Source organism: Melopsittacus undulatus, chromosome 14, assembly GCF_012275295.1.
Source record: "Melopsittacus undulatus isolate bMelUnd1 chromosome 14, bMelUnd1.mat.Z, whole genome shotgun sequence".
Classification (NCBI taxonomy): Eukaryota; Metazoa; Chordata; class Aves; order Psittaciformes; family Psittaculidae; genus Melopsittacus; species Melopsittacus undulatus.
The window spans coordinates 2180766-2208005 of record NC_047540.1 but is presented as its reverse complement, the minus strand read 5'-3'; the positions used below and the strand labels follow the sequence as shown (position 1 = coordinate 2208005).

General features: G+C 49.5%; 1 protein-coding gene and 1 long non-coding RNA gene across 7 annotated transcripts; both read left to right on the top strand.

The window, feature by feature from the left end:
* Window positions 1-1440: 1440 nt before the first annotated feature.
* Window positions 1441-12137, top strand: RPS6KA1 (ribosomal protein S6 kinase A1). Its single transcript, XM_031043367.2, has 20 exons — window positions 1441-1552; window positions 2553-2634; window positions 2889-2969; window positions 3739-3818; window positions 4381-4487; window positions 5035-5072; window positions 5201-5343; window positions 5832-5902; window positions 6152-6240; window positions 6453-6517; window positions 7476-7578; window positions 7842-7969; window positions 8420-8545; window positions 8985-9074; window positions 9313-9471; window positions 9683-9844; window positions 10429-10505; window positions 10623-10740; window positions 11149-11286; window positions 11727-12137. The coding sequence occupies exons 2-20, from the start codon at window positions 2604-2606 to the stop codon at window positions 11847-11849; spliced, it is 1929 nt and encodes a 642-aa protein (XP_030899227.2). The 5' UTR covers window positions 1441-1552; window positions 2553-2603; the 3' UTR covers window positions 11850-12137.
* Window positions 12138-18482: 6345 nt separating this feature from the next.
* On the top strand, window positions 18483-25129 carry LOC115945438 (uncharacterized). Of its 6 annotated transcripts, none has more exons than XR_004550255.1 (4): window positions 18483-20810; window positions 20903-20993; window positions 21549-21672; window positions 22484-25129. It is a non-coding gene; the product is annotated as an uncharacterized lncRNA (long non-coding RNA). The 6 variants fall into 6 exon arrangements; XR_004550252.1 differs by having other exon boundaries at window positions 18486-18553; window positions 18915-20993; XR_004550256.1 differs by having other exon boundaries at window positions 18486-19449; window positions 19573-20993.
* Window positions 25130-27240: the final 2111 nt, after the last annotated feature.

Sequence of the window (27240 nt, the reverse complement as noted above, 5' to 3'; positions counted from 1 at the left end):
AGCAAAGCTACCAACAGGGAAACAAAGGCACTGCTGAAGCTAGAGAAGAGCCAAGCGTGGGAGCGGTAAGCGATGGGAAGGGTGCTCAGTGCAAGTAGGCAACCACATCCGTGGGGGCTCTGCAGGGCTGGGCTGCGGGGGAGAGGCAGGGCCTGAACCTTGGTTCCTGTTGTTTTTAAAGCTGCTTTGATTTGCTGGGTTCCAGAGGAAACAGAGCAAAGCTTTCCTTCCACCAGCATTGCAAGGGGAAAAAATAAACAGGAGTTCCAGTTTCTGACAACCTCTGGTGGCCACGTCTGCCCTAGGGGCAGAGAGCAACAGTTTAATGCCCTTTGGAATGTAATTGTTGCACTTTAGGTCCTAATAGTGACCAGACCACATATAACTGGGTAATATGGGACTGAAGTGCTAAGAAGCCTGGACTTGCCCTTACAGGAGATACAGCTACAATGGGATTTCTGGCCTGAGTAAGATTCATGTCTATAGAAGTGGGGAGTTGAGTCCAGGCTGCCCAATGGGCTCTCCCTGTGGTCAGTTGGGAGAGGGGCTGAGGCAAGCTAAGTCAGGATGTACTGGCTCAGGGTGATCAGGAGAAGTAGAGGGAAAGGCGCAGCTGCAAGTAGCATAAGAAGTCTCTTTATATAGAGAGATATAACCCTGGGCTGCAAACAGAAAGCAGCACAAGGTGTTCCTCATGAGCTGAACCCTGGGCTTTGTGCACCATGGTATGGACAGGGTTTGCTGTGGAAAAGAGGTGTTGGAGCATCACCCTGGGGTCTGTGGCTGTTCTTGTGTGCTGGCCCTGGGGAGTTCATTCTGGATCCTGTGGATTAAATCTCTTTTTCTTCTTTATTTTTTTCCAATAAAAGAATGTGTTTTCAACAAAACATGTGCCAGGGACCTTGGCTTCCCCTCAATCTTCTTGAAGGCTTGAGTCTGTTAAAGCATCATCTGTATGTGCTGAAGATGCACTAAGACTTATGTTGCGGAGTTGCTCAGATTGCCGAGCAGATGGGCTCCAACATGTCTGGTTTTTGCCAGCCCTGGCCGTGTTTTGACAACAGTGCCTTATTTTTGTGTTGTGGGATTTTTTTGTGGCATAAACACTCCTGTTTTTGCTACCAGTGCCTTAAAAAGGAAGGTGCTTTTCAAGCACCCTTCTGAAACGCAGCTCAAAGCAGTGCAGCGCCCGTGGTGCGAGGAGCAGAGCCTTCAGGGAGAGCGCAGGGTATGGAACAAGGTGTGAGCCTACCAATGAGTCAGTAAGGCCAGATGTTGAAGCCAGGAGATACCTGTGACAAGCACCAGCTTTCGTGGTTCTCACAGATGTGGTTCCTGTGAGGCTGTAGCTACAACCCTTGCTCCTCACTCTGATAACACTTGCTTTCCCGTGTTCAGGAGTATATTCCCAGGCAGCTTGTCCCCTCTTTTGCAGGGCGAAGGTGTTGTGAAGAAAATCAGCATCACCCACCATGTGAAGGAAGGCTCTGAGAAAGCAGATCCTTCCCAGTTTGAGCTCCTGAAGGTGCTGGGTCAGGGCGCTTTCGGCAAGGTGAGTTCCCTTCTTCCTTTGTGTCACACCACATCAATGATTCTGATGACAGAAGGGGACTGTCCCCAACAAAACCACTTTACTGATTCCCACCAGATCATGAGAATCTGACTGATGAGCAAACGATTGCTTGTAACCTGAAAGGCAACTGTATCAGTGATGCCTTCTGAGACCAGCCTGTATGCCCAAAGCTTCCCTGTAATTCTCCTTTAGGTGATCAGGAGGCAAGGAGTGTCCTGCTTGTGAATGCAGGTGTCATACAGGGCAGAAGGACCTCCTGCAGCCCTCTAAAGGCTGTGTGCCAGGGACTGGTTTTGGCCTCTGTTTCTGGTCCAGTTTCCTTTCTGTGAAGGGAGAAGGAACTAACCTGTAACTCTTATCTATGTCAATGTGTAAATAATCCAAGTCTCTCACTGACCATCTGCTCACCTGTTAAATCAGCTTCGTGTCAGGCAGTTCCCAGCACTGACAGCGGGGGCTTGGACAGGACTCTGCTGTCCCCATGGGCAAACGCAGCGGGGGCTTTGTGCAGAAGGAAGGTGGTGTCTTTTTGAAGCTGCCTGAATATGGAATGTGGCACATCAGGGAAGGGAAGGAGGTCACATCCACAGAGGATGCAGGACCTGAATGACAAGGAGTTGATCTGGCTGTCAAACAAGTCACCAGGAGGCTTGGTGGTACAGTGAAGCATCAGTGCTTCAGATCACAGCTCCCAGGCAGGAACTGCAGGAGCGAGCAAGAGGTGTGGAAGGCTACAGAGGAGGAAAGTGCAGTATAAAAGCACGAGTGCTGTAACGGCTGGAGGTGGGGGTGAGAGGAGTCTGCACACAGCTCTTCACCAGAAACCTCATGGGGTTTCACATGGAAACCTTGAGGTGCATCTTACCAGGCCTGTGCCTGGCTGCTGCTTAGGTTTACTGGGAGGTTGCCGCTCTGGGAGGCATCCAGTTCCTCCTGTTGATGTTTAGTGCTTGGCAAATGTGGTGTTCTTCTGCCTCAGGTTTTCTTGGTGAGAAAAATCACGCCACCAGACAGCAATCACCTCTATGCCATGAAAGTGCTCAAGAAGGCAACACTGAGAGGTAGGAGGCTCTGCAGTGTCTTAAGGAGTGCTGGGGAGATGTCACAGCAGTCATTGCTGGCCCTGCATGAGCTGGATGGAAAGGCGGTATCTTTATCCCAGTCTCCATCTGTAAGAGACCCTTGTTGCAGTGTTGGAGGTGGGAAAAGATCTGGCTCAAGCTGCCTGGTACTAAAGAGCTTAAGGCTGGGGACAAGGCTGATACCAGGATGCTATGAGCCTTTTTCTCTGAGCTATTCCTCTCTCTTCCCATAGTGCGCGATCGACATAGGACAAGGACAGAAAGGGACATCCTGGTTGATATAAACCATCCCTTTGTGGTGAAACTCCACTACGGTGAGTGTGGAGCTAGTTGGGGCACTAGAAGAGGGGCTCAGACACGCAGTGGCAATAAGGAAAGATGCTGCTCCAGGCACGCTGGCCGTGAGCAGGTAGATAAGCATGAGGCATCCAGCAGCAGCATCTGCCTGGAGGATGCTGAGAACCTCTCATGGTCCCCAATAGGCTTCTGGAGATACCTGAAATGGAGAAGAGGCCCAGATCAGTCTGTATCCCTCAAAGGCTGTTGCTGCTCTGGAGCCTTCACAACCCCCTGAACACAGATCCTTTCCTAGAAAGGTCTTTGGTCCAATGCTTGCTCTAGCTATTGAATGGGAAAGAGAGCATAGACCAGGAGGAGGGGTTTAAACACCAAATCTTGGAGGATAGAACATGAAACGAGGAGAAATTGAGACAGCAGAGCTAACTGGCCAAAGCAGAGCTTGACAGGATTAATGCTGTGACTCAGGAAGGCAAGAATAGCTTCTTCCCTGTAAAGTGACCAGTGCTTCTCTTAGGAAACAGCCCTTTCAGCAGGGCATCACTGGCTGAAAGGGAACCAGCTCCACATAAAATGAGGATTATCTGCAATGCCAGGATGCTGCTGGTGAGCTCCAGTTTCAATGTCATGGACAGGCTGTCTCATTTACCCCAGATAATCAGCCCTACCTGTGTTTAACCAGTAACCATGCAGGGCATCTGCACAACTGGAGCCACTGGGATTTAAGTGATTAACGTTACACCCCTCAGCAGAGGGGGCTGATCCCTGCTCCGGCTTGTGTTTCAGCATTCCAGACAGAGGGGAAGCTGTACCTCATCTTGGATTTCCTCAGAGGAGGTGACCTTTTCACTCTGCTTTCCCAAGAGGTGGGTATGCTCTGGTATCTTGGTGGGTTGCTGAGGCTCTGGGAGAAGCAATTGATCCTTACACAAAGTCTTGGAGAGGGTTGGAAACGACTTCCAAGCTGGTGCTAGCCCAGAGCTGGCAACAGGAGGGGATGTCTCAGAAGCCCTGCCCTCTGCAGCAAAGCAGCAGCACAGGAGGCAGGTCTCACCTCTGCTGAGCATCACATTAAGAGTGAACCCAGGCAGAACCGTGTTGTGCTGCAGTGTTGGGCGGTTGTGTCACCTCCCTGGGATGAAGCCAGGGCAGGGAATGGGAGGGGGAAGGAGAAGTTGTGCCAGGTGAAGACAACTGGGAACATAACCTGGCAAACCTAAGCAAAGAGCTCTTGGGAAGCATGCCTGCTGCTCAGCAATCTGCTTTGTTCGTTCGGTGCTGCTGCTTAATTCCTGCTTCAGGATGGCTGGGAAACTTGGGACTGAAAGGGCAGGAGAGAGCAACTCGGATGTGAAAGGGGCAGCAGAGGTGGTCCCACTGGCAGCATTGTAACCCCAGCGCCTGTCTGCTCCCTCTCCCTTCCTGCAGCTCATGTTCACCGAGGAGGACATCAAGTTCTACCTTGCGGAGCTGGTGCTGGGGCTCGACCACTTGCACAGCCTGGGAATCATCTACAGGGATCTCAAACCGGAGAAGTACGTGTGGCAAAGCAGAGGCAGGGAAGCCCATGCTTCAGCTCAGCCCCAGGCCTGGAGCCAGCAGAGCTGAGCGATGCCCCAGGCCAGGCAGATGGAAGGTGGCAGTGCCAGTTGACAAGGCTCCTGCTCCTCATAGCAGCAGTGAGGGCCAGGAGCATGGTGGAGGCAGCATGTGTGTGCCACATGTCTGAGCAGGAATCCTTGGCACTCTCTGGGCTCCAGCTTTAAGCTACTGAGAGCCTTCAGAGGGAAAAGGGACCAGGCTGGGCCTCTGTAGAGGTGCACACCAGCTGCATGGCTTGCTTATTCTTATAAGAAGATCCAAGGTGGGGCATTTGTTCAGTGTGAAGTTGAGGGTGTAGAGAGAAGGGAGCTGCTCTTGTTCCCACTCATGTCTTGGTGATGGAGCTTAAAGCACTGGGGCAAGAGACAGATAACTTTCTCCTCTATTCTGAGAGCATCTCAGACCAGCCTCTGCTCTGTGTGCTTCCTCTCAGCCCTTATTGCAGACAGTAACAACTTGCTTTTTCCATTCATGCTGTAGCATCCTCTTGGATGAGGAAGGACACATCAAACTCACAGGTAAGGGACTCCACAAAAGCCTTGTGCCCCAGCAAGGCTGGCTCTTGAAACACAGAACTCCTCTTAGGCCTCTCTGTGTGATTGCTCAGAGCACACGGATGAACACTGACTGTTTTCCTGTTATGTAGATTTTGGCTTGAGTAAGAAGGCTATAGACCACGGGAAGAAAGCCTTTTCCTTCTGTGGGACAGTGGCATATATGGCACCAGAAGTTTTGACTCGGCAGGGCCACTCGCACAGTGCTGACTGGTGGTCGTATGGGGTGTTAATGGTGGGTACCCAATAGCGTGTGTGGGAGCTCTGCAACACCCCAGCATGATTCCACATGTCTGGTGGACGTCCTGGCCTGGGGATGTTCTCCAGGCTCCCCAAAAGGGCTCTGTATCAGCCTGTCCAGGCCCCCAGCCAGCAGCGCATGTTCCTGGGGGTAGGCAGAGCTGCTGCTGTCCCAGTGAGTGCTGGGGTGCACAGCGTGGGGATGGCCATGTCCATCCCAGCATTGGGATGTCCATGTCCGCGCAGATCTAGTGCCACCATCTGGTAGGTCCTGAAGCTGAGGGCTTGAACGTGTTTCTCCTGCAAACCTTGTGAACCAAGCTCCTCCTGAGAAAACACATCAGCTATCTTTTAAGAGCTTAGGCTTTTGGCCCCTTGCAAGCTCTTTACAAGCTTTGGTGGGCTCCCAGATGAAGGTGCAGTGGGATCTGTGCAATCCTCAGTCTTGCTCCATCGTGACCTCCCCTTCTCTTTCCCTGCCAGTTTGAAATGCTCACGGGCTCAGTGCCCTTCCAGGGGAAGGATCGCAGGGAGACGATGAACAGCATCCTCACGTAAGAGGGGTTTCTCTTTCACATATGAACAGGAGGTGAGCTGCTGCTCCTTCCCTGAGTGTGTTGCAATCTGGGGGCTCTCGCAACTTCATGGCGTTATTTGGCAAGTGGATTTGTCTCAGCAGTCAGTTTGAAGGGTGCAGTGTAGATGCCAAAGAGATGATTGTACTTTGGGGGGTGGACGTGCTGCATTCAGCTTGTGGGTTGACTTCTTCCAACCTGCAACCAATTGCATAACTTCCTCCCCAGAACAAAGCTGGGCATTCCACAGTTCCTAAGCGCTGAAGCACAGAGCCTCATGCGAGCCCTGTTGAAGAGGAACCCAGCCCACAGATTAGGTAAGGCAGTTGTGGGGGTTTCTGAATGCACCTGATGCCCTCCCGGGGCCTCTCACGTCCTCCTGGGTCAGCCGCATGTTTGTGCTTGTGCTTGGTTAATGGGCTTGTTTAATTGCAGCCAGGCTCCCTATAATACCTGGCTGTGTTGCATACATGGTGTCAGCCTTCGCTTTGTGGTTTAATGCAACACACTCCATGGGTGCATCTTCCAGGTGCTGGACCAGATGGAGCAGAAGAGATCAAGCGCCATCCTTTCTACTCCATCATTGACTGGAATGTGAGTATCAGAAACATAAGAGCAAACTTCCTCACTACTCCACACCAGCAGTGCAGTTCTGGCTGCAATAATAACATGGTCATGTTGCTTACCCACTTATGGGAGAGCCTCTAATCCCCATTTCCATCTGTTGCGATAATCCTTCCCAAAACTAAAATCCTGTTTGTCATGTGAATAACTGTCCCATACCTGAGCTGCCCATGATCTCACCTGCGTTTGAATGTACTCCTGTCTCAGGAGTAAGGTGCAAGTTTTCATTGGGGTTTGGCACAACAAGGATTGTCTTGCACAAAGTGGGAAGGAATTAGGGAAGCATTTCTGGCAAGGCCATACCTTGTTTTGTACAGAGGAGCAGGGTGATCACTGAACCACCATTTCCCAACTGCTTATGGCCAACTCCCTGCCCTACCACATCACTGTGTTTCTTCCCTGTTTTCCCTTACTTGGTAAGGGATTTTGAAGATCAGTTTTGTAATGCTTTCGAGGCACCCAGCAGCTCCTCGACTGAACCCAGCAATGCCAGTGATGCTTCTTTCAATGTCTGGCTTCAAGAAGCACTTTTAAAAGGCTACCTGGGAGAGTGCTGGGATACAAACGTCCTCCTGGAGCATCTCCTCTGGCTGTCCCTGCTGAGATATGTCAGCAGAGCCCTAATAGGAGTTAGGAGGAGGCAGAACCTGGTGAGATAAACACTCTATGGATACTGCTTTTGGAGTGGGGCTGAGTTACAGATAGAACACTTTTCTTTCTTGATTTAATAGAACTTGTAAGAGTTCTCCACAAGCTAATCCCCAAGTGCCTCACCAGCCATGAAGTCTTCCCTCGGCATGCTGAGCTGTAAATGCTAAGCCACAGAGCTGTTTCTGCTTTGGCAAAACCTCATTCCTCCTGAGCCTTTGCACCCTTCTGAGGGCACACTGACCTATGGGAGCACTTTGGAGCTGTCTTTGTTTTGCAGAAGCTGTACCGCAGGGAAATCAAGCCCCCCTTCAAGCCTGCAGTGGGGCAGCCAGATGACACCTTCTATTTTGACACAGACTTTACATCACGTACACCAAAAGGTTTGTAGGAATCCACACAAAGCCAAAGTTTCCTGTGTGAAATGATACCAGTTTGCTGGTGCCAGGAGAGCAAGGTCTGCCTCCTGCTCATGCTGCCAATGGTCGCAGCACTGAGGAGATGACCCAGATGTGTACATGGGTGTTAAAGGGGAGCTCAGTGCTGTGTGGTGTGGCTCTTGTCTGGAATAGACTAAAGAGAAGCCATAGCTCCCTGCTTCCACAGGGCTTGCGATCTTCATGCTGTCCCTCAAATCCTGTTGCAGATTCCCCAGGCATCCCCCTGAGTGCAGGAGCCCATCAGCTCTTCCAAGACTTCAGTTTCGTGGCGACCGGGTTGATGGAGGATGTCAAGGTGAAACCAGCCCCGTCACCTCTACAGTCGGTTGTACAGGTACATGGGGACAGAGGAAGAACTGTTGGAAGCTGCAGTAATACCCCAGTGTGGGTCTGTGGGAGCTGAACTAACAGGAAGCCTGAGGCACTGTGGGTCTGTTCTGAGTTCTTGCCATCCTGTTCTTTCATTTGGGTTGGCTGTCACATGCAGAGGTTGTCAGGGCAATGTGAATCTCTGCTTTCCTCTCCCCAGGTAGACCCCTGCTGGTGGGAGATGTGTGGTTTAAAAGGTGCCACTGAAATGCACCATGCTAGATGCAGAGAGCGTTAGCCCACTGACCTATATCTGCCTTGTTCTCTCCTCCTCCCTCTCCCCAGGCAGGAGAAGCTGTGGGATGTAGCAGACAGCAGTCTGTCAGCTTGCTCCGTGTTGCAGTTAGCTCATCACGTTGCACAAACCCTTCCCTGAACCCTCCCAGCTCATCTGCTCTCCCCTTTCCTCTTGCAGCAACTGCATGGCAAGAACGTCCAGTTCAGTGATGGTTACGTGGTGAAGGAAGTGATCGGCATCGGCTCCTTCTCAGTGTGTAAACGCTGCATTCATAAAGCAACCAACAGGGAATACGCAGTCAAGGTCTGAGATTTATCATCTGAACTGAACCCCCCTGTTAGATTTCTGTTCATCTCCATAATGACCAAAACAGCATCCAGGAATTAAATTGCTTTCCCTGCTTGGGTAGGGCATAAATAGACTTTATGTGTTGCTGCACATCTAACTGCACAAGCTCTCTTAACTGGGAATAGTAGGGAAGCAGTGTTCTCTCAGAGGAAGGACAGTATCTCACCTTTCTTTGCAAAGCTTGCTCTGGCTATGTCAGATCTTAACAAATAAGCCAGACATAAAACTTTGGGGTTTGGAGACACAGACCTGATGAAGCAATTAGGGGATGTCTAGAGCTTATTGCTAAAGAGAGCAGGGGACAGGATCTCTGCAGGGCTCCAAACAGCTGTTTTGCTTTGTCCAGGTCCCCTTCTCACCCCCCTGTGGCTAACGCTTGTCCATACTCCTGCAGGTTATTGACAGGAGGAGGCGAGACCCTTCTGAGGAAATAGAAATCCTCCTGCGATATGGGCAGCATCCAAACATCATCACCTTGAAAGATGTGAGTGTGACTTGAATGACTTCCCTCTATTTGGGTTTAGGAAGTGCAGGCTGGTCTCTTGGGGGGCAGAATGCAGCTCCAGCATGGGCAACCCTGCAGCCCTGCTCACTGTGTCACTTTGGGGTGGGGAAGCATTCCCAGCCCCACCTCTGCATTGATGATTTCTGTCTGGGGGTAAAGAACAAAAGGGAAACTCTTGAAATGCTTTTTGGCCCATCCTTCATCCTGGCTTTGGTAGGTGTATGACGATGGGAAGCGTGTGTTCCTGGTGACCGAGCTGATGAGAGGAGGGGAGCTGCTGGATAGACTCCTCAGACAGATGTTCTTCTCCGAGAGAGAAGCCAGCTCCATCCTGCACACCCTGTGTAAAACAGTGGAGTACCTGCATTCCCAAGGGGTGAGTATGGTTACACATGGAACCTGTCTGGCATTGCACTGGGATCCCTCTCTTCTGCAGAGTGACTCTGCCTCTCAGGACTGTTATGTCTTGCTGGTGTTGCTGTCCTGGCAAGCCAGATGTTGGGGCAGAGCAGGGGTTGAGTGTCCTGATGCAGCTCCAGAGCTTTCTCTGAGACCTACCTGGGAATGGCACTTTCTTTGCTTCACAGGTGGTTCACAGGGACTTGAAACCCAGTAATATTCTCTACGTGGATCAGTCAGGGAACCCTGAAAGCATCCGCATTTGTGACTTTGGCTTTGCCAAGCAGCTGAGGGCTGAGAATGGCCTCCTCATGACTCCTTGTTACACAGCAAACTTCGTGGCACCAGAGGTGAGCACCTTCCTGACCTGCTGGGTCTTCAGCTCCCATGGCTCTCCCCTGGCTCTGCCCCTCTGCTCTGACATGCTCTGTCCTGGAAGAGGTAATCACAGAAATACCACTTGTACTAATGAACAAATAGGGGATCTCAAGCGCAGTTAGAGTGCAGTCCTCCAGCTCGTACTGTCCTTATGAGGGGGTTTCCTTAGGGTACTGATGCTTCAAAATCCCAGTGATTTTCTAGGCTGCTTCCCATCCTGATTACCTGACCTGTTAGAAGAGGTGGGATGATTTTCCACTCAGTTATCTTGGTGGGGAAGAAAGAAAAAGATCCAGCATGCCATGGAGCGTGCATGCAGTGTCACCACACTGGACCAGGGCTTCTTTCTCACTTGTTTTGTTGTCCTGAGGGGTTCCTCTGTTCCATGAAACCAAAACCCGATCTGAATCCTGATCTTTAATCCAAGATGCTGCTGTCCTGGACTCCAGCAGCTTTGCAGATGGACTTCAGGCAGAGCTCAAATTACTCTGCACAAGCTGAAGGGAGCTCAACAAGAACCAAATTCTCTTTGTTTTCCTTTGCTTGTTCTGTTCAGGTACTAAAACGCCAGGGCTACGACAAGAGCTGTGACATCTGGAGCCTGGGAGTGCTCCTCTATACTTTGCTCGCAGGGTAAGTGCCTCTGTCTCGCTGGAAGGGAACAGTTGGGTCTCTCCTTGGTCTCTGCTCCCTCTGCTCTCTGCCTGGGTCACAGGACAGTAAATCAAATGCTCTCTCTTCTCTCCCCAGCTGCACTCCATTTGTAAATGATCCCAGTGACACTCCAGAAGAGATCCTGAGCCGGATAGGCAGCGGGGAGCTCCGCATCAGCGGAGGCAACTGGGACACTGTTTCTGACATGGCCAAGGTACGGTTTGATATTCATCTGTGTTACATTAAAGGGCTGTGGTCAAGCACAGCCAGGGACTGAGAGGCAAGTTTAAAGCAGGCTGGGGAGGGAGGACACAAGGGAGGAGAAAACCAGCAGTGTGGCTGCTATCCCAAGAATAGCAGTGTGTCTCTCCTTGCTTTCTTTTAGCTGTGGCTGTGACTATTTGCCTGGAACACCAACCTCATGCTTAACCCGTGCAGGGTTTGCTGCTGTGTTATACCTCCCAGGCCAACCAAACCCATATTTTATACAAGAGATTGATGTCTGGAGACTTTAAACTTGGCTTCTTGAGTTTAAATCCTAATTTGGGGGTGGACAAGTGGTATTGCTGCATTTAAAGTTATGAAATCTTCTAAAGTCTAACTTCCCAAACGGTGCCCCTAGGATCTGGTATCAAAGATGCTTCACGTAGATCCTCACCAGCGTCTAACAGTCGAGCAGGTACTGCAGCACCCGTGGATAACACAGAAAAACAGCTTGCCCCAGAGCCATCTGAATCACCAGGACCTTCAGCTTGTAAAGGTACAAAGTTTGGGCTGGATCTTCAGCTGGCTCCTCATGTATCTTGGGTGCTTTGGAGAGCAGTGGTGCCGGTGGTGTGGGCAATGCAGAATGGGAGGTTGGAGCGGTTGTGGGCCAGGGGAGGCAATACATGAGAAGGTGGGGATTTGGACAGGAAAACCTAGGGAGGTTCTTTAATGGTATGTCAGTATGGGAGGGAGATTTAAAGAAAAAAGCATCAGAGAATCACAGAATGGTTTGGGTTGGATGGGACCTTCAGGGGTCACCTAATCCAACCCCCCTGCAATGAGGAGGGACACCTTCCACTAGATCAAGTTGCTCAAAACAAGAAAGATGCCTTTGGCTTTCTTTGTGGGTCTGGCTACTCTGGTCCCTCCTCTTGTAAAGCCTGAAATAGCTCTTCCAGACCTAAACAACTCCTCTTGTGCCTTCTCTCCAAGGGGGCGATGGCTGCCACATATGCTGCACTGAACAACTCCAACCCAACCCCCCAGCTGAAGCCCATTGAAGTCTCCATTCTGGCACAGAGGCGGGCAAAGAAACTTCCTTCCACCACACTGTGAGGCTGGGGGGGCTGCAGCCAGGCTGTGCACACTCACCCAGCACTAGGGGCAGGCAGTCGGATGCTCAATGCCTATACTGGAGCTCCCTTGAGGACTTGTTCTCCAAAGGGCAAGTGCCTTCATGTTTCTGAGGCTGGGGTCCTCCTTGTGTGAACTGAGAAAACTTCTCTGTAAATCTTTCTGGAAATGTGTAAATTGTCAATTTTTGAAGACATCCATCTGTGTATATGAGAACTAGAATGTATAACTGATGTCAAGTGGCACTAAAAAGCAGCTCTGATTCACCCCTCCCTGTGTTGGGCCAGTTATTTGTTTGTAGCTACATCATTTCTTGGAACTGATCCTTTCCAACACCATTGTGGCTGGAAGACTGCATCAAGTTTGGGGTTTAGGCTATGGTCTTTTTCCCCCCTTGAACCTTTGGATGCTCTTCCCAAAGTTAACCCTGCAGATCCCTTGCCATCTGCACTCATGTTTGTAAGGGATTTCCCTCCCCTTCCCCTTCCCTTGTGTGTGTTTAAGGTCGATTTTTCAGACTCCATTTCTTGTGCTCCCCCTGCCCAGAACCTGCTGGGTTTGGTTCATTCCTCCCCTCTGCCCTCTCATCTTCATGTTCTCCTCGTCACCCCCAGGGAGCTTGTCACCCGTGCAGGTGGGGATGACAGAGGAACCTTCTCCTAAGCAAAGCCTAGGCTTTGGGCTGCTCTGGCTGCTGCTTTTGCTGTCTTTGGGGTTTTTTTCCTTAGCAGGAACCTCTGAAACAAATCACCCTTTTTAACTTGGTTCTACAGCTCAGGGTTTCTTTCTGAATCCTACAATAAACATGTCATTCAGTTGATGGTATTTTACTGACTTTTAGCTGCAGAATAAGTGACCCGGGTCGTTTCCCCATGTTGTACTGGTGTAATGATTCTTGCTGCCTTTTGGGAGAGCTGTGAAGCTTTCTCATCTGCCCCTGTGATGGGAAAATCAGCAGGACTTTGGTAGGGCTGCACATTACACCACCTTCTCTCAGGTGCAATAGGTCCCTTTGCTTTAGGAAGTAATTAGATCCAGTTGTGGAATAAGGCAGGAATCAATGGGAAAGGTGGCAGAATGTGGGGAATTTTACTCTCAGGACACTTTAGTGAAAATAGAAGCCAACACTTGGAGGCAAACTGTGCTAGAAACTAGTCCCTGGCCCACTCTGACTTGCAGGGAAGTGCTGATGCTCCCTGGTTCCATGGTGGCTGGAGAGCTACAAGAACTGCAGACAAATGCTCCTGTGCTTCAGGCTATGACTGAAGCCAGCAAAGGTTCTCACATGAATTTCTACTACTTTTGGCTGATTGTATAACTAAAGGGGAAACTTTCTCTTTCCTTTTTCCCTTTTTATTAGTCCCAGTTACTCTAAAATGGAGAATTCCATTAAGATTTTCTTCTCTGAGGTGTACAGCTCTCTCTCAATACCCTCATCCAGGCAGGTCCTGCCTTCATCCCTGGAGCAGCCAGGAAGAAGCTGAAATAGTCACAATTTGGTTTTCTGTTATTTATTCCAAGTACTGCCCTGGTGTCCAGTGCTGAGAGGAGGAGCCAGTCCCACTGGATCTTCCCACTGGTACACTCAAGCCCATTTTCAGACTGTTTCCTACACTGTGCTTTAAGGGTCTGAAACAGTGGATGGGGTTGGTTGTGCTGGTGGTGATCACCACTCACTGTGAACCTCTCTTAACTGTATGGACTGTCAGGATGGGTCTTAAACCAAATGTTCTCCCTGCTTGGCTGGTGGCTTGTTTGTACAAAATGGTCAATGGTTGCAATTAGCAGCCAGGAAAAACATTACAACCTTTACTGAACCCTCCCTTGTAACGGTTCTGGTCAATGAGTGACAACTCAAAGGTGCGTAGGACACAACTGGGTGCAGAGCTCTGTGGGCACAGGAGCCTGGCCATAAGACAATACCTGGAGTGTCAAACCCCTCTGCCTCACTGGGGTCTTCAAGCAGAGGAACTTTGCATTTGATGCAGCTGCAGCTTTGGAACGTCCATCACTTTGGAGAGCAGAGTGAACAAGGAGGGCTCTTTGCTTCCTGGGGTGCTTCCAACCAAGTTGTTTTGAGTGGTCTGTAAGTAAAAATCAGTCTTGATCTTTAGTTCTGAATCAACCAAGTGCTGTTACTTTTTTAATTCCAGCCCTCAATAAAAATTGACCTGTTGCTCTTTCTGCCTACGAGAACTGGAGGTGTTTGTAACAGGTCGGGTGGACCCTCTCCTCTTCCTGCTTTTAGCCTGAACAGTATTAAACCTTGGCTAAGATACAGTTGTGACCAACTGCTGTCATCTTAACTGGAATTGTATCATTTGAGGTGAAAACTGGACCCATGTCAGGCTGGGTCTCTAATGCCTACTGGGGGGGAGCCTGTGTCTTAGAGAAGACCCAACAATCTGCTCTCACAAGGGTTTGAGTCCTTCAGCTTTAATTTGGGACAAAGAGAATATAGAGTTACCTTTGTCTTGGTTTGAAAAGGGACAAAACCCTATTTAACTTCCATACATGAGGAAATCTTTACAAGGAAAACTGCTTGTGTTATTTCAGGTGTTTAATAGTTGACTTGACCTTTAGGATTTTGTCCTGTACATCTATAGGGAAGCTCAAGGGAGCAGAAATCCTGGAATCCAGCCTCGAATAGCAGAGTCAACCCGGAATTAACCTGTGCGGAAATAATGCGTTAATCTATAGACAAGGAGCCTGCAAACAGTATTGAACAGCTCTACATAATACAGCTTCTGTATAAGAAAGGTTAAACTTTCCCCTTCTGGGGGGTAAAGCAGCAACTTTTCTGTTGTAAAGAGGTTGACCTGGCTGAGAGGCTGTTTTCCTGCTTCCCACTGTGTGAAGTAGTCATGCCTTCCTCTTAATGATGCGGTTCTGACCTCTGTCAAATTAACCAGAGCATAAATAAATGTATTTTGGCCTGATAGATATTCCCATCATGGTTATTTTAGGCTCTCTTTAAAACTGCAGGTCAGGAACTTTCTCAGCAATCATCCTTCCTTTCCCTTAGCGAAACTTCACTGAGCAACCGCTTTGCTTTTCAACTTCCACCCAACTAATTCCAATGCCCTCTTCAAGTCCCCACCTTCCGCTTAGTTCATGTCTTTCTTTTTTCCTGTGTCCTTAGGCATTTGTGGCCAGTGACTATGCAGCTGATGACATCCTGGGTACCACCAGCTCCTCGTGGTAGCCACTGCAGCCTTCCCAAGAACGTGGGAGGCTTCAGAAACACTCAGTGGCTCTGAGTGTGTGTGAGGGTATGTGGGGCGGCTGCTGCGCTTTCATCTAATATTCAACAATTTAATCCCCCTTTGAATGCAGAGAAAACGTTTTAAATATTTCAGGGTCTTCTTTTGCAAGTACATCGGAGGCTCTGAATAAAACCTTCATTCATGCTATGAAAGCTGGAGGGCCGCTGCCATTCCATTTTCTTGCCTCTGGTTATTAAAACATCAAGCTGTCTTCCTGCTTAAGCTCAGCTAACTTCAGCCTTCCTCCCTTTGTGTCACACTGAACACCTGCCATTAATACTAATTCTACTCCGGAGAGAAACTCCCTTTCAGATATGCTTGTCTGAAAATAAATTGACATGTAAAAGGTCTCTTTTGTTGGGCAGCGCGTGTAAAGTGCTGGGGTAAGAAGCTGATCACTTACAAAAGGAGCCACTGACTCTTTAAATGATGTGTGGGGAGGGGGTTATAAATGTTCCATATAGAGGGTGATGCTGTAAATGAGCTGGCTGGCGAAGGATTTGCCTGGCTGCAACCTCTGTTTGGTGTTAGGCTTGAAGATTTGGGGTGATTTTTGGCTAAACCTGTACTGATAAAGCCACTGCACTGCCTCGGGTGCGTGGCTGCACTCCTAAGGACCCATTTAGACAATTACTTTTAGGAAAACTGGGGTTATTAAGAATATCTCTTTGCTTTTTATCACATGCAACAAGACCGAAGAGCATTGGTGAGATGTTCGGTGTAGATGTGTAATGAACTTCAGGACTCTTGTTTTGTCTGGGACAAAAATTTGTGTCCCTTTTCGTTAGGAAACAGTAAAAGAATCCGTGGTTCAAGTGTTTATGCTGTTGTACAGAAGCAGTGTGAGACAGCAAGAGGTAAGTATAGTTATTTGTAATAGAAAAAACTATTTACTTTGAGTTCCTCATACCCTGTGGAGGGAAAACTGAAGGAGATTCTTTGGGCCAGACTTTGGAGGGGAAGGACATTGCTTGGAAATCTGCTTCAGTGCTGACAAGTTTGGGTCCTGTGAATGTGGATGAAGGTTCAAGTTTTGAGGTGTGGACAGCATCACTGCTGCTCGTTGGGCTTCTGAGTCTTTGAGTGAAGAAATAATTCACTTCATAATGAAGATCAAGTTGAAATATGTTCCGGACTTGAAAGGAGAAAAGTGGAATGTGCCCATTACACAAACCTAGATCAGCTGGTGTCACTTCTGGTTCAGCTGCTGTGCTGCTCAGCTCAAATGCTGTCTTGTTTTTAAACAGCAGATGGTGTTAGAAACCTGTAACAGGTGGAACCTCTTCAGTTTTATGTGTGAGCTCAGAAGTAGCAGCAATTTCGTTTCCCATGGGGTGGTTTCTTCACAAAATAACCAGCAGCCAGCCCTCTGCTCGGGTATTTATTATAGGAGGGAAAACTTCTGAATCACATGTGTTCCTGTGAGAGAAAGCAATTCGGATTTGACTTATTCTGGTTATAATGAAAGGAACCTGGTAATGCTTTCCATAATCCTCTGTTTAGCAACTCTGAAAGAGATGTGGAGGGAGAAATGAGCTGCGTTCGCTGGTGTGCCTCAAAACCCGGCTCCAATCTGCCACAGTCTATTGGTTTCTTGTCTATGATAATGGCACTTTGCATGCTTAAAGTGTTTTATAAACATTTAATTACTGCAGCATTTGACTCCATGCCAGGAATCTCTCATTCATCTGCTTCTTGCAAGGTTTGTGAAAATGATATTCAAATCACAGCATCACAAGAAGGGTTGAGTTCAAACTTCACTTCCAGGAGCCTCCGTTAGCGGGGATCCGGGACATTTCTTGTCTGCGCTGCCACGTTTGCAAAGTGAGTTACTTCTTCAGCCATGGAAATGGTAACGTGGGTTTGAACACCTGTGGATTTGAGGATTTGTCAGTAGCCTAGGACAGGGAGCTGCATTTTAATCATATTAAGGGAAAGATATGCTAAATTCCCCTCAGCCTGCGCTGTACGAACCTCTAAGGCAGGCGGGGGTTGCAGCTATGTCTAGACTGGAGCCGTGTTTGATCCCCGCTCCCCACCGCGTCCTCAGCTGCTGCAAGCAGCAGGAAAATCATGGTTTGTTCAAAGTCACTTTTTTCCCCACCCACCAATCTATTTGTAATTTTAACGTGTGTTCTCCACCCCAACTTCCAGCTCTGGTTCTTAAGAAACTTAAGAGAAATGCAGGTCTATGGAGTGGTTTTACTGCCATGCCATTGGCACACCCACAGCCCGGGGGTCAACCACAGGGAAGCCCGCAGAAGCTGTTGGGTTTGTGACACTGAGAAGCAGCAACTTGAAGTAAAAAATCTTGTATTGGATTAATAATTTCCATCCAACCATCTGCCTCTTCCACCAGCTCTTTTATGTACAGCAGATTCTGAAACGCATACTGGGTGTGCATTTACTTTCCATGAGAACCCCGAGTTGTTGGCTGGCTGCACATGTGTTCTCAGGGATGCACGCAACAGATCACTTCTGGTCATGGCAGCAAACCCAGAGGAGAATTTGTTCCTCTGTGAGACACGTATGAGCTGACCCTGATGTATGGAGGAGAAAACTGAGGTCTGCAACCACTCATGTTTCCAGTCTGTACTGTAATTCTGAAGGCACATCATGTGTGCCATTGCTGGCAAACAGACCCTTTTTAACAGGACAGATCCCCAATTTCAAGCCACCAGCTCACTTGCTCTGTGTTCACTCTCTGTTCAGTGAGTTGCAAGCACATGATGAGCAGCCACTTAGGAAGTAAACCAGGAGTCCCTTTTCCTGCTCTGCTTAAAGAAGGGGTAGGGAGCCCTTGTGATGTGTCATTAAAGCTGGCTTTTCTCCTTGTGGCAGAGCAGATTTGATCAGACCCGCCTCCTAGTTCCAGCTGCTGGGTTTGAACGCTCTGATCTGTGCACTGGGTGCACGTTAATTATGGAGGCAATTCCCATGGATACCAAGAAGAATTGTCTGTACTGGCAAAAATGATCCCAGCTGGGAAAATAGGGAAGGGAAAAAATGTGTTGAAATATTCAGGAAAGAGACTTCAGAAGTTTGTGGGAATGTAAGTGGAAAACATTTCTGGTGTTCTTGTACACCAATGTGTAAATCTGTCTTGGTTTAAAACAAAGATACAGGTTGTTTTCATTCCGGGTTGCAGGAGCTAATCCAGAGTTGCTGCTTTATCAGCACAGCAAAACTGAATTTGCCCCCTTCTTGTTATCCGCATCCACTCGGGATTTTCACCCTTGCTTTTGTACCCCTCAAGCCTCCCCCTGCTCACCTGCACAGCCCCACAAGTGTGTGTTGAGAAACCGGCCAACAATTTGTGTTTCTATAAAGGCAACTCCCTGGGTGAGGCAGGCAGCTCCAGGCGAAGGGCTGGTAATTCTGGTTCCATCCGCAGTGCTGGGGCTGCTGTGCAGGACTTGGGTGAGTGACTTCCCTTTATGCTTCATTCTTCTGCAATGTATGAATTTAAATAACTTAGTTCTGGCTAAATTAATATTTGAAGGGTCTGCTCAAGGAAAAAGAGCACTCCCTTGGTGAAAAGCGAGGGGGAAATACCTAGTCAAGTGATGTGCAGATATGGAAAATTAAACAAATAGGATTTAAAGTTTGTAATTGTTCAGCTGTGAGGCCTTATGTTCTAACTGCGTGGGGAAAACCAGGTACTTTAACTACATAAATAGATGATTTTTGTTTCTTTGGGTTTGTTTAGAGGGTTTTAGGAACACCCCAATCAACCACGCAATGGTTGTAACTTGTATTTCTTTCACTAATTTCTCTGCAGCAGGAGCACGGACACTTCTCAAGATGTTGCTAGCTCATATAAACATAGAGAATAAGAAAAGCTGCAGGACTATTAGGTTGGATTTCCATCTCTTTCTCATCCAGGGCACCTGCTCCCCTTTCCCTCCCCTCCTCAGTCTTCCCAGCTGTCTGTCTGTCTCATTTATGTCAATTAGAGATTCAATGCTGCCTGATTTAATTGGCCTGACTTTCCTTTCTAATAGAAGCCCAAGCAAAGGCAGGGCAAGCAGGCAGGCAGCTCTCCATGGGCTGCCTGCCCGGGGAAGGAGTCTCTCCCTCGCTGTTGGGAGGGCTGGGGCTTGTTTGCAAAGTAGAGCACAATAACCTGTTTGTTATCATCCATGATGGGGAGGTTGGTGACCTCCTAACAGGGATGAGCTGCAGGCAAGACGTGATCCAAAAGCTTGGGGGTATTTCTCAGTGGTTCGGGAATCTGTGCAACCAGGTGCCCACCTCGGGTTGGCTTTTAGTGTGCTGCAGTGGTCAAGCTTTGCCACGTTTCCTCCTTCCACAAGGTCAGTAAGCAACACAACTTCCATCAACCACAGCCCTAGAGGGCTCGTCCTTCCTCTTGAGCCTGAGCCACCCCCAGTGCTGCTTAACCATGAGCAAAGCTGACCAAGGCCTTGATTTCACAGGGTTTACACAAGGGTCTCTGACCCTGTCCCCTGCTTTGGGCAGCAAACCTGGAAGCAAAGCAGATGAAATCTCTGCCATGCCTCCGCTCCCCCTCCAAGAGCCGGATCCTGGGAAGCAGATCTGACCTACTTCTTTTCCCTGGCTCCTCGCTCGCAGCTCCCTGACAAATGACACAGCCCTTCAGCAGCTCGCAGCAGAAAAGCGAGTTTCCCAAAAAGCTGGCCCACAGAGGCGTCAATGTTAAACAGCAACAGTACCATCTAGTGACTTGGGCTTACAGAGAGCATCACTTGGAAGGGGAAGAGGAAACCTGTGAATTAGAGAGGCCAAGCAAGGTCCCAGATTTGCAAATGAGATCCTATCTCTTGGTTCATTTGGATTTAGGAAACAAATGATGCTGATGCTGCAACCGTCCTTCTTTCCCGGGGTTCACAGTCCCATTTTTAGGCTCCTGCCTCCCCACTGAACCCAGCCCTGACCCACGCTCCCTCTGCTGGTAACGTACTAATTGATTTAATGTGTTCACAGCTTCTCACACACCCACTTGCACGCACAGCAGCAGCTCTGAATGCCTGAGATGAGATCCAGGGCTGTGGTGAGTTCTCCCTTCCTACCAGTGAAATCCTGAATCAGATGCAGAAAATAAACCAGATACAATTCAATTTACTAAGTCAAAATTAGGCCCAAAACTGAACGTAAATGGCCCGTTCCACACAGCTCTGACATGACACACTCTCCTTCACAGCTGAAGGGAGGAAATCAAATTAGAGCATTTCTTTTTCCATCAAAGGACATTAGTCCTCATACGGGCTTGTTACGCCTCACCATCATTTATCGTGTGCAGGAGTTATCCCTGTAAGAATTCAACTTGACTGGAGCTACAACATGTTCTGCATGTAAGGAAAAAAACCCAAATACAAGTTTTCTACTAAGAAAGCCATTTTCTTACTCTGTATTTTGATGATTTTGTGAAGGTGGCAACCATCCACAGCTGTTTTTTTGCAACACACCGGTGCACCTTGCCTCCTTCCCTGTTGTCACGTGTACAAAGTGCTTGAAGAGAGGTGATACAAACCCCAACGCTGCAGAACTTCAATACTAAAAGCCTTTATCAAGTCTATTAAGTGCCACTGGTACCAGCAGGAGAAATTGCTTGGCTGGCTCCTGAAATGTGTCCCCTCTTTGCTGTCAAGAGTGCAGCACTGCCCGAAGTCCACTCAGCCTTGCTCATGGACTGGTGAGTGCCTGACAATTTTCTGGTCTCAAATGAAACAGAAAACTAAATTAGCAAATTAATTGTTTGCCATGTTTTTCCTTGGGCCCCATCAGCTGCCTCAGGACTTGCAGCCAATCCAGAGCCCCTCTCTGCAGTCCCGAGTAGAAGGTGGAGCCCTGCGCTGGGTCCTGCTATCTACCAAGTGTCAGTCATGTTAATTTTAAATTACTTTTGTACAGCTTGGTGTCAAAACGATTAAAGCATGAAAAGAAAAGCTGAACTGGAGGGAGGAAAAGGGGGAGAGAGAGAGAATGAATAATTTACCTTGCATTTACGAGCAAGGACACTTGGATTTCTTTAACTCCTCAACTCTGAGAAGCCTGAAACTTTTATTTCACAGAATCATAGAGTTGGTTGGAAGGGACCTTAAAGCTCCTCCAGTTCCAACCCACTGCTATGGGCAGGGACCCCTTCCACTGGAGCAGCTGCTCCAAGCCCCTGTGTCCAACCTGGCCTTGAACACTGCCAGGGATGGGGCAGCCACAGCTTCTCTGGGCACCCTGTGCCAGCGCCTCAGCACCCTCACAGGGAAGAGCTTCTGCCTAAGAGCTCAGCTCAATCTCCCCTCTGGCAGGTTAAAGCCATTCCCCCTTGTCCTGTCCCTGCAAGCCCTTGTCCAAAGCCCCTCTCCAGGTTTCTTGTAGCCCCTTTAGGCACTGGAGCTGCTCTGAGGTCTCCCCAGAGCCTTCTCTTCTTCAGGCTGAACAAGATCTACCGTAACCTGCTTGGGATCGTACCTGAGGAGTTGCACAGGATCCTCATAGTCTATAGGAAGACAATAACCACTCGCAGCACGAAGCCAGGATTTTATGTTTCTTCCCAGGTAAGGTTTCTCTCACCACTGTGCTCACTGCTTGTTACAATCAGCAACACAAAGCTCCCTGCCCCCATGCACACCTCTTCCCCCATCCCCAGCATTCCGCTCCCAACTGGGTTTACTCCATCACCCGCACGTACTGTGCCATATAACAGAAATGCATCATCACATACAGCCTGAAATGTGCAAGACTGAGAGTTGTCGGGTTGCAGTGTAACATCCCTGTAGCTCTCTGCATCTTGTTCACACAACCAACCCACATGCATTGGGGAAATTTGGGGGTTGGGACACAGACTGCTTTTATCTCTCTTCTTAACTTCAACCACAGCTTCTTTCTCTTTCCCGCTACTGAATGGTATCATCAGTGGTCTTTGAAATCTCGTTCTAAATCTCTTGAGGTCAGAAGAACAACAAAAAGATTTGTAGGAGGGCAACTCGACAACACCAGAGTATGTAAAACAAGTTTAGCCACTTCTGCTGATGTTTATTGTCTTCAGCTCACACACAAGAGCTCCTCCTTTCATTAATAAAAAGGGTATAAATATTTTGAGTTATTTTGTCTTGAGGGACTACAGATTGCAGTGAGGTGGCTTCAATGGATGATCACTACTAGGGTGACAGAGCTGTCTGGTAAATGAGAGTCCAGATACTCACGTGTGATGTATCCTGCAGGGTGCGTGTGGGCTTGAACTGATCTGTCAAATTTGAGCAGATAAAACAATTCCACTAATGGTTGTTTTCTGAAAAATGAGTTTGTGCTGTCTTGGCAATTTCTGTTCTGTCTTGTGCTTGTCTTCTCACTACCTCTCTTCAGCAGCCACAGAGAGGAGACACCTGTATCTTCTCCCTGCATTTGACTTCTTTGGCCTTAGGACTAATGCAGCCTTGCCAGGACCCAAACAGGTCGTGCGACGGGTTCAAAAGTGTGCTTGAAATCTGCTCCAAAAGGACCTGCCTGACTTCTCTAACATGTTTGCTTCGGCTCAGTCACCTCCACCTCCGCTCATCCTCGTGGCTTGTAGTTCCTGTGACCTGCAGCATAGTCTCTGGTGAGGTGGGGAAGGTGAGGATCAGCACCCTCGACAGTGGCTTCTTTGGACAAACAATGCCATCCTCTCCTTGCTCCCCCGTGTTTCTGCTGCCTGCTCTTGGAGCAGGGAAATGGGGCAGGTTTGCACAGAGCTGGAGCATCACATGGGCTTTCACTTAAGCATGCAAGCATGGAAAAGTTTCATTAACAGCGGGATTCCCTTCATGCAATGTTTCCTCAGCTGCTGTGTCACAAATCCAGCATTTAACTTCCCATTCAGGAAGCTCCTGTAAACTTCCCTCATCCTCCTCAGCGGCCAAGCAGAAGGCTCCAGAGATGAAGAGTGGAGCCTCTTGCAGTGTGTTTCAGTAACATCACTTCAGACACGCCATGTGGGAGTACAGAGTATCAAGTACTCCGGTCTGATACCCACAGGTCTCCCTGTTTAAGATGTGCTCAGTACTACACCAGCAGCTATATAAAACTAACATGTTTTTTACTGGATTCTGTTTGTCTAGATTCAGTGATCTCTGCTCACTTGAGCCAGTTGAAAAATAAACCCCATTTTCAGCTGGAACACTAAAAATACAGTGTAACTACTCTCCAGGATGTGGTAGTTATTTAAAATACAGCACAAGTCTCAACCAGATTATCTTTTTTTCTCCTAACCAAGCAGGACTGCCCTTCTACCCAGCGCTGGGGAGCTGACAAAACAGCAGGAGAGGGATTTGGACTGGATCTATTATCAACAATGCTGTTAAATCACTTCCAACTGCAAAATGTTTCCCTATCAGTTATGAAAGGATTTCAAATTCTGAACTATCTGCTGGCCACGCACTTCACATCACAAACTGAACACAATTCAGAAGCCAGAATGGTTCATTTGTACCTAATCACAGAACCTGGAACTTCTAAGGTGTCTGTGTACCTCCGACACAGATCCCTGTGCTGGGCAGCGGGAGCACATCCCAGTTCCCAGGACTCACTAAAGCCCTTCAAGCGGTTGATATTAAAGTGGTCAATACTGGAGTGTCTGCCATAAAAACAAGAGGACAAACAACAACTTGCTCACAAAAGAGCACACAAAAAGCACATTTAGGAATGAAGCAACTTCCCTCAATTAAGAGTTCACAAAATCGGGGCTTTTTTATCTATTCATCTCCAACACTTGCATTTCCTGCAGTTGGAGAAGCATCCGAGTTCAGTTTAATGTGCTGGGGTGGGGTTTTTAGGCTTTTGATAATCCTCCCATGATAATTTAAACTATCAACTAGGAAACATAAAGCTTTTCAGCACAGACGACTGAATCAGCTCTTTGTTGGATGACGCTTTATCCCCTTGAAGTATCCAGGATGATTTACTCTAACGGGACATGCAGACAAAGTGACATTTTCCTATCTTGTGCTATCTAAACACAAGATTGCAATTACTCCAACACAACTGGCATCAGGATGCGGTGTGCTATGGGCTTTGCAATGGTGGCTGTTTATTAGCTTTCCCAGGACCTGCCTTTTCTAATTGAGGAGGAAAGAAAAGGATCTGGAAACAATCCATTCTCAGGCCAAGGGTTTTGAAGTCGTTGTTTCAAATTTGCTGACCTGCTCCAAGGAAATCCTGCATAAATCCATGGATCTGCTGATGAGTAATAGGGGAGCTCTAGTGGTTTAGTATTTCGATGGCAGAAGGGATGCAGTGCAGGATTGACAGTATTGTATTGTATTGACAGTATATGTGTATTTACAAGTCACTGATTGGAGTACAAAGTAAAACTGCAACAAAGACAGCAATGAACTAAAAGGTATTCAAAGGGAGCCGAGGCCTAAACCAGAGCACAGATCATCTTTAACTGAGTGGAGCTGGAGGGGTCTGAAGCCAGGAGATGTTTTTTAGTCCTCAAGAGCCAGAGGCTGCTCTTTCCATAGACCGAACTATAGAATTTAGAGCTAAAACAAAGATCAGGAGGTGAGGACAGCCTTCACCCTTACTTTACATTTGGATATTAGGTTTGTAAATGGAGCCATGTACAGATTTAGGAATGGTGTTAAGGAAATGGAGGCATATGCAAGGTGCTGGGCATCTAAAATCAGGGAATATCTACGGATGCATTTGGTTGCTAACAGGATTTATGAGTATCTACTCGCTATAATGAATCCTTCCACATAATTTCATTACACACTGCCTGCTTTTCCTGAGTTGTTCCAGCATCCAAAATTCATGGATTTAGTGGAAGAAGGGAGTTTTTGTGTCAGAGTTGCTTTGCAACAGCAGAAAGGATCCTCAACTCCGTGTTCGAATGGTGTTAAACCTTGGGAACTGGGGGAGATGAGCATGTGCCAGGCACCAGGTGAAGGGAGGCAGAGGAAGCCAGGTCTGAAAGTGTGAGGCTGGATCACTAACGCCTGTATCTAATGAACCACACGGTTATTTACCGATGCTGCGTGTCCTTGTTTGCGTATCACGGGCATTCATCAGCGACTCACTTACCCCTCCTGCTTTGGACACCCCATTTTGCGTACCCTCTGCGTTCTTCCTCCCATCGCATTAAATGACCCAAGTACTTAAACGCAGAGCCCCGAAAGCTTTCTCACCCTCGAGTCGAGCCAAACGAGAACGTGTCTTGGCCCCTTGAGAAAGCCTGGTTGGGGTGAGGGTAGCAAGGCTCATCCCCACCGCGGGCAGAGGATAACCCATTGCCTCCAGAGCACGGTACGCCACAGGCCGGCCCCGTTCCTTCCCCCAGCAGCCGTTTCCGCCGGCCGGCCCCGCGGCAGGCAGAGGGCAGCAAAGCGAGCGCTTTACTTTTCCCTTGCCCTTTTTTTCCCCCCCTTCTTTTAATTTTTTTTGTTCTCAGCCCTTTGCAGCCGGAGCTTCCCAGCCCCGATCGTGCCCAATGCTTACGGACCAGGCTCGACAGCCCTCAGCCACCACCCCCCAGCCGGCGCCGGGGGAACCGTGTCCTCCCCAGCTCCAGGAAACACGAGATGAAAGGCACTGTTTCTGGGGCAGCTGCCCCCTGCCCTCGCCCCACAACCGGCCAGGCTGACCCCTCACTGCCAAGGCCGGGACGAAGGACTTTTCGCCCTTATCCACCCCGTCACGTCTTCCTGCTCCTCACCCCTCTCTTTGGGGTACTGAGGGGCTGTGGAGGGGAATGGGGGTGCCCGTACCCCATAACCGGACTGCGATCTTTGCATCTTTCTCTCCTGTTCCTGTCCCCCCCCTCCCCGCTCCTAAGCGGGAGTTTCCAGGAAGCGCTGAGAGGAGCCGCAGCACCGCGCAGCCTCTCACACAGCACGCTCCTTCCGCCGAGGCCGTGGCAGGAACGCCAAATAGTCCCAACAGCCTCTTCTCTCTCCCCGAGCAAAACGCTCAGCCCCGCTCTCCCTCAACGGGACACCGTTACAGAAACGGGAAGAGAAGCGTTTCCCTCCCCCGCCCCGGAGCTTTGACTGGGATAAACAAGGAGGAAGCGATGTTGGGAGTGGGGGAGGGGACGAGGTGAAAAAACCCAAGCGCCGGCTATGGCGGAGGGATCCGGAGGCGCGGAGGAGTGAGGAGGTCCGGGGAACGCTGCGCGGAGGGGGGGGGGAGGTGAGCGGGAAAACGCGGCGCGGAGCCGGGAACTGCGCCCCCTCCCCCCGCTACCGGCGGGGGCGCCGCTGAGGGCCCGGCCGGAGCCGCCGAGTTCGGGCAAACTTTGGCCTGCGATGGGCACCGGGACCGGAGCCGTGGCCGTGTCCGAGCCCCGCACGGCGCCGAGAGCCCCCGGAGCGGCCTCCCCAACACCCGCCTGGTTGGTTTCCCCACACGGGTTTTCCACCCGCTCCGCGCGGGCCCCGCGTTCCTGTCAGCGCACCTGAGCCCTGCCGCCCGCCCTCGCCGCTCTTTCTGCGCCCTGCAGATAAGGAGCCGGGCTCACCCCGCCCCACCGGCGGCCACGGGCACCCCAGGGGCAGGTCCGAGGCTCCAAAGGGATAAGCAGAGCTCCGGGCTGCACAAGCGCAGCGCCACGTTTAAGGGAAGTTTGCCCCAGGGCTTCCCCTCGCCTCCCACCCCCACCCCGGGGGTGTTTGACTCGCACAGGACCCCCCCAAAACCCTAAAGCTGTCCCTAGATGAGAGCTTCACATCCTCCCGTTAACCCTGCGGGGAGAGCGGGGCAAGGGGCTGTGATCTAAGGCCTGATCCCCTCCCCCTATCCCAGTTACAGAGGCTTCGTGTCCTCCTATTAACCCTGTGGAGAGAGGACAAAAGCTAAACTATGATCCTGCTCCGCTTCCCCCATCCCGTTCCCAGCTACATGAGCTTCACATCCTCCTGTTAACGCTGAAAAGGAGAGGAGAACAAGAGCTGCTGATGATTGTAAGGCCTGAGCTCTGCTTCTCCCCACCCCCTCTGCCAGCCCCATCCCCCACTGCAGCTCCCATAGACTTCCATCCCTCCCATTAACGCTGAAAGGGGAGGACAGGAGCTCTGATGGGTTTTTCTCAGGCTTACTCTGTTCTCCCTCCCCGCTACCAACCAATACCAGCTCCACAGCCCTGC

What these genes read in the sequence shown, in the direction of transcription:
- RPS6KA1 (XM_031043367.2), top strand. Translation starts at nt 2,604, where the DNA reads ATGAAAGTGCTCAAGAAGGCAACACTGAGAG. An exon ending in TCACTCTGCTTTCCCAAGAG is followed by an intron (nt 3,819 to 4,380) that starts GTGGGTATGCTC and finishes CCCTTCCTGCAG; the next exon opens with CTCATGTTCACCGAGGAGGA. An exon ending in ACTCCATCATTGACTGGAAT is followed by an intron (nt 6,518 to 7,475) that starts GTGAGTATCAGA and finishes TTTGTTTTGCAG; the next exon opens with AAGCTGTACCGCAGGGAAAT.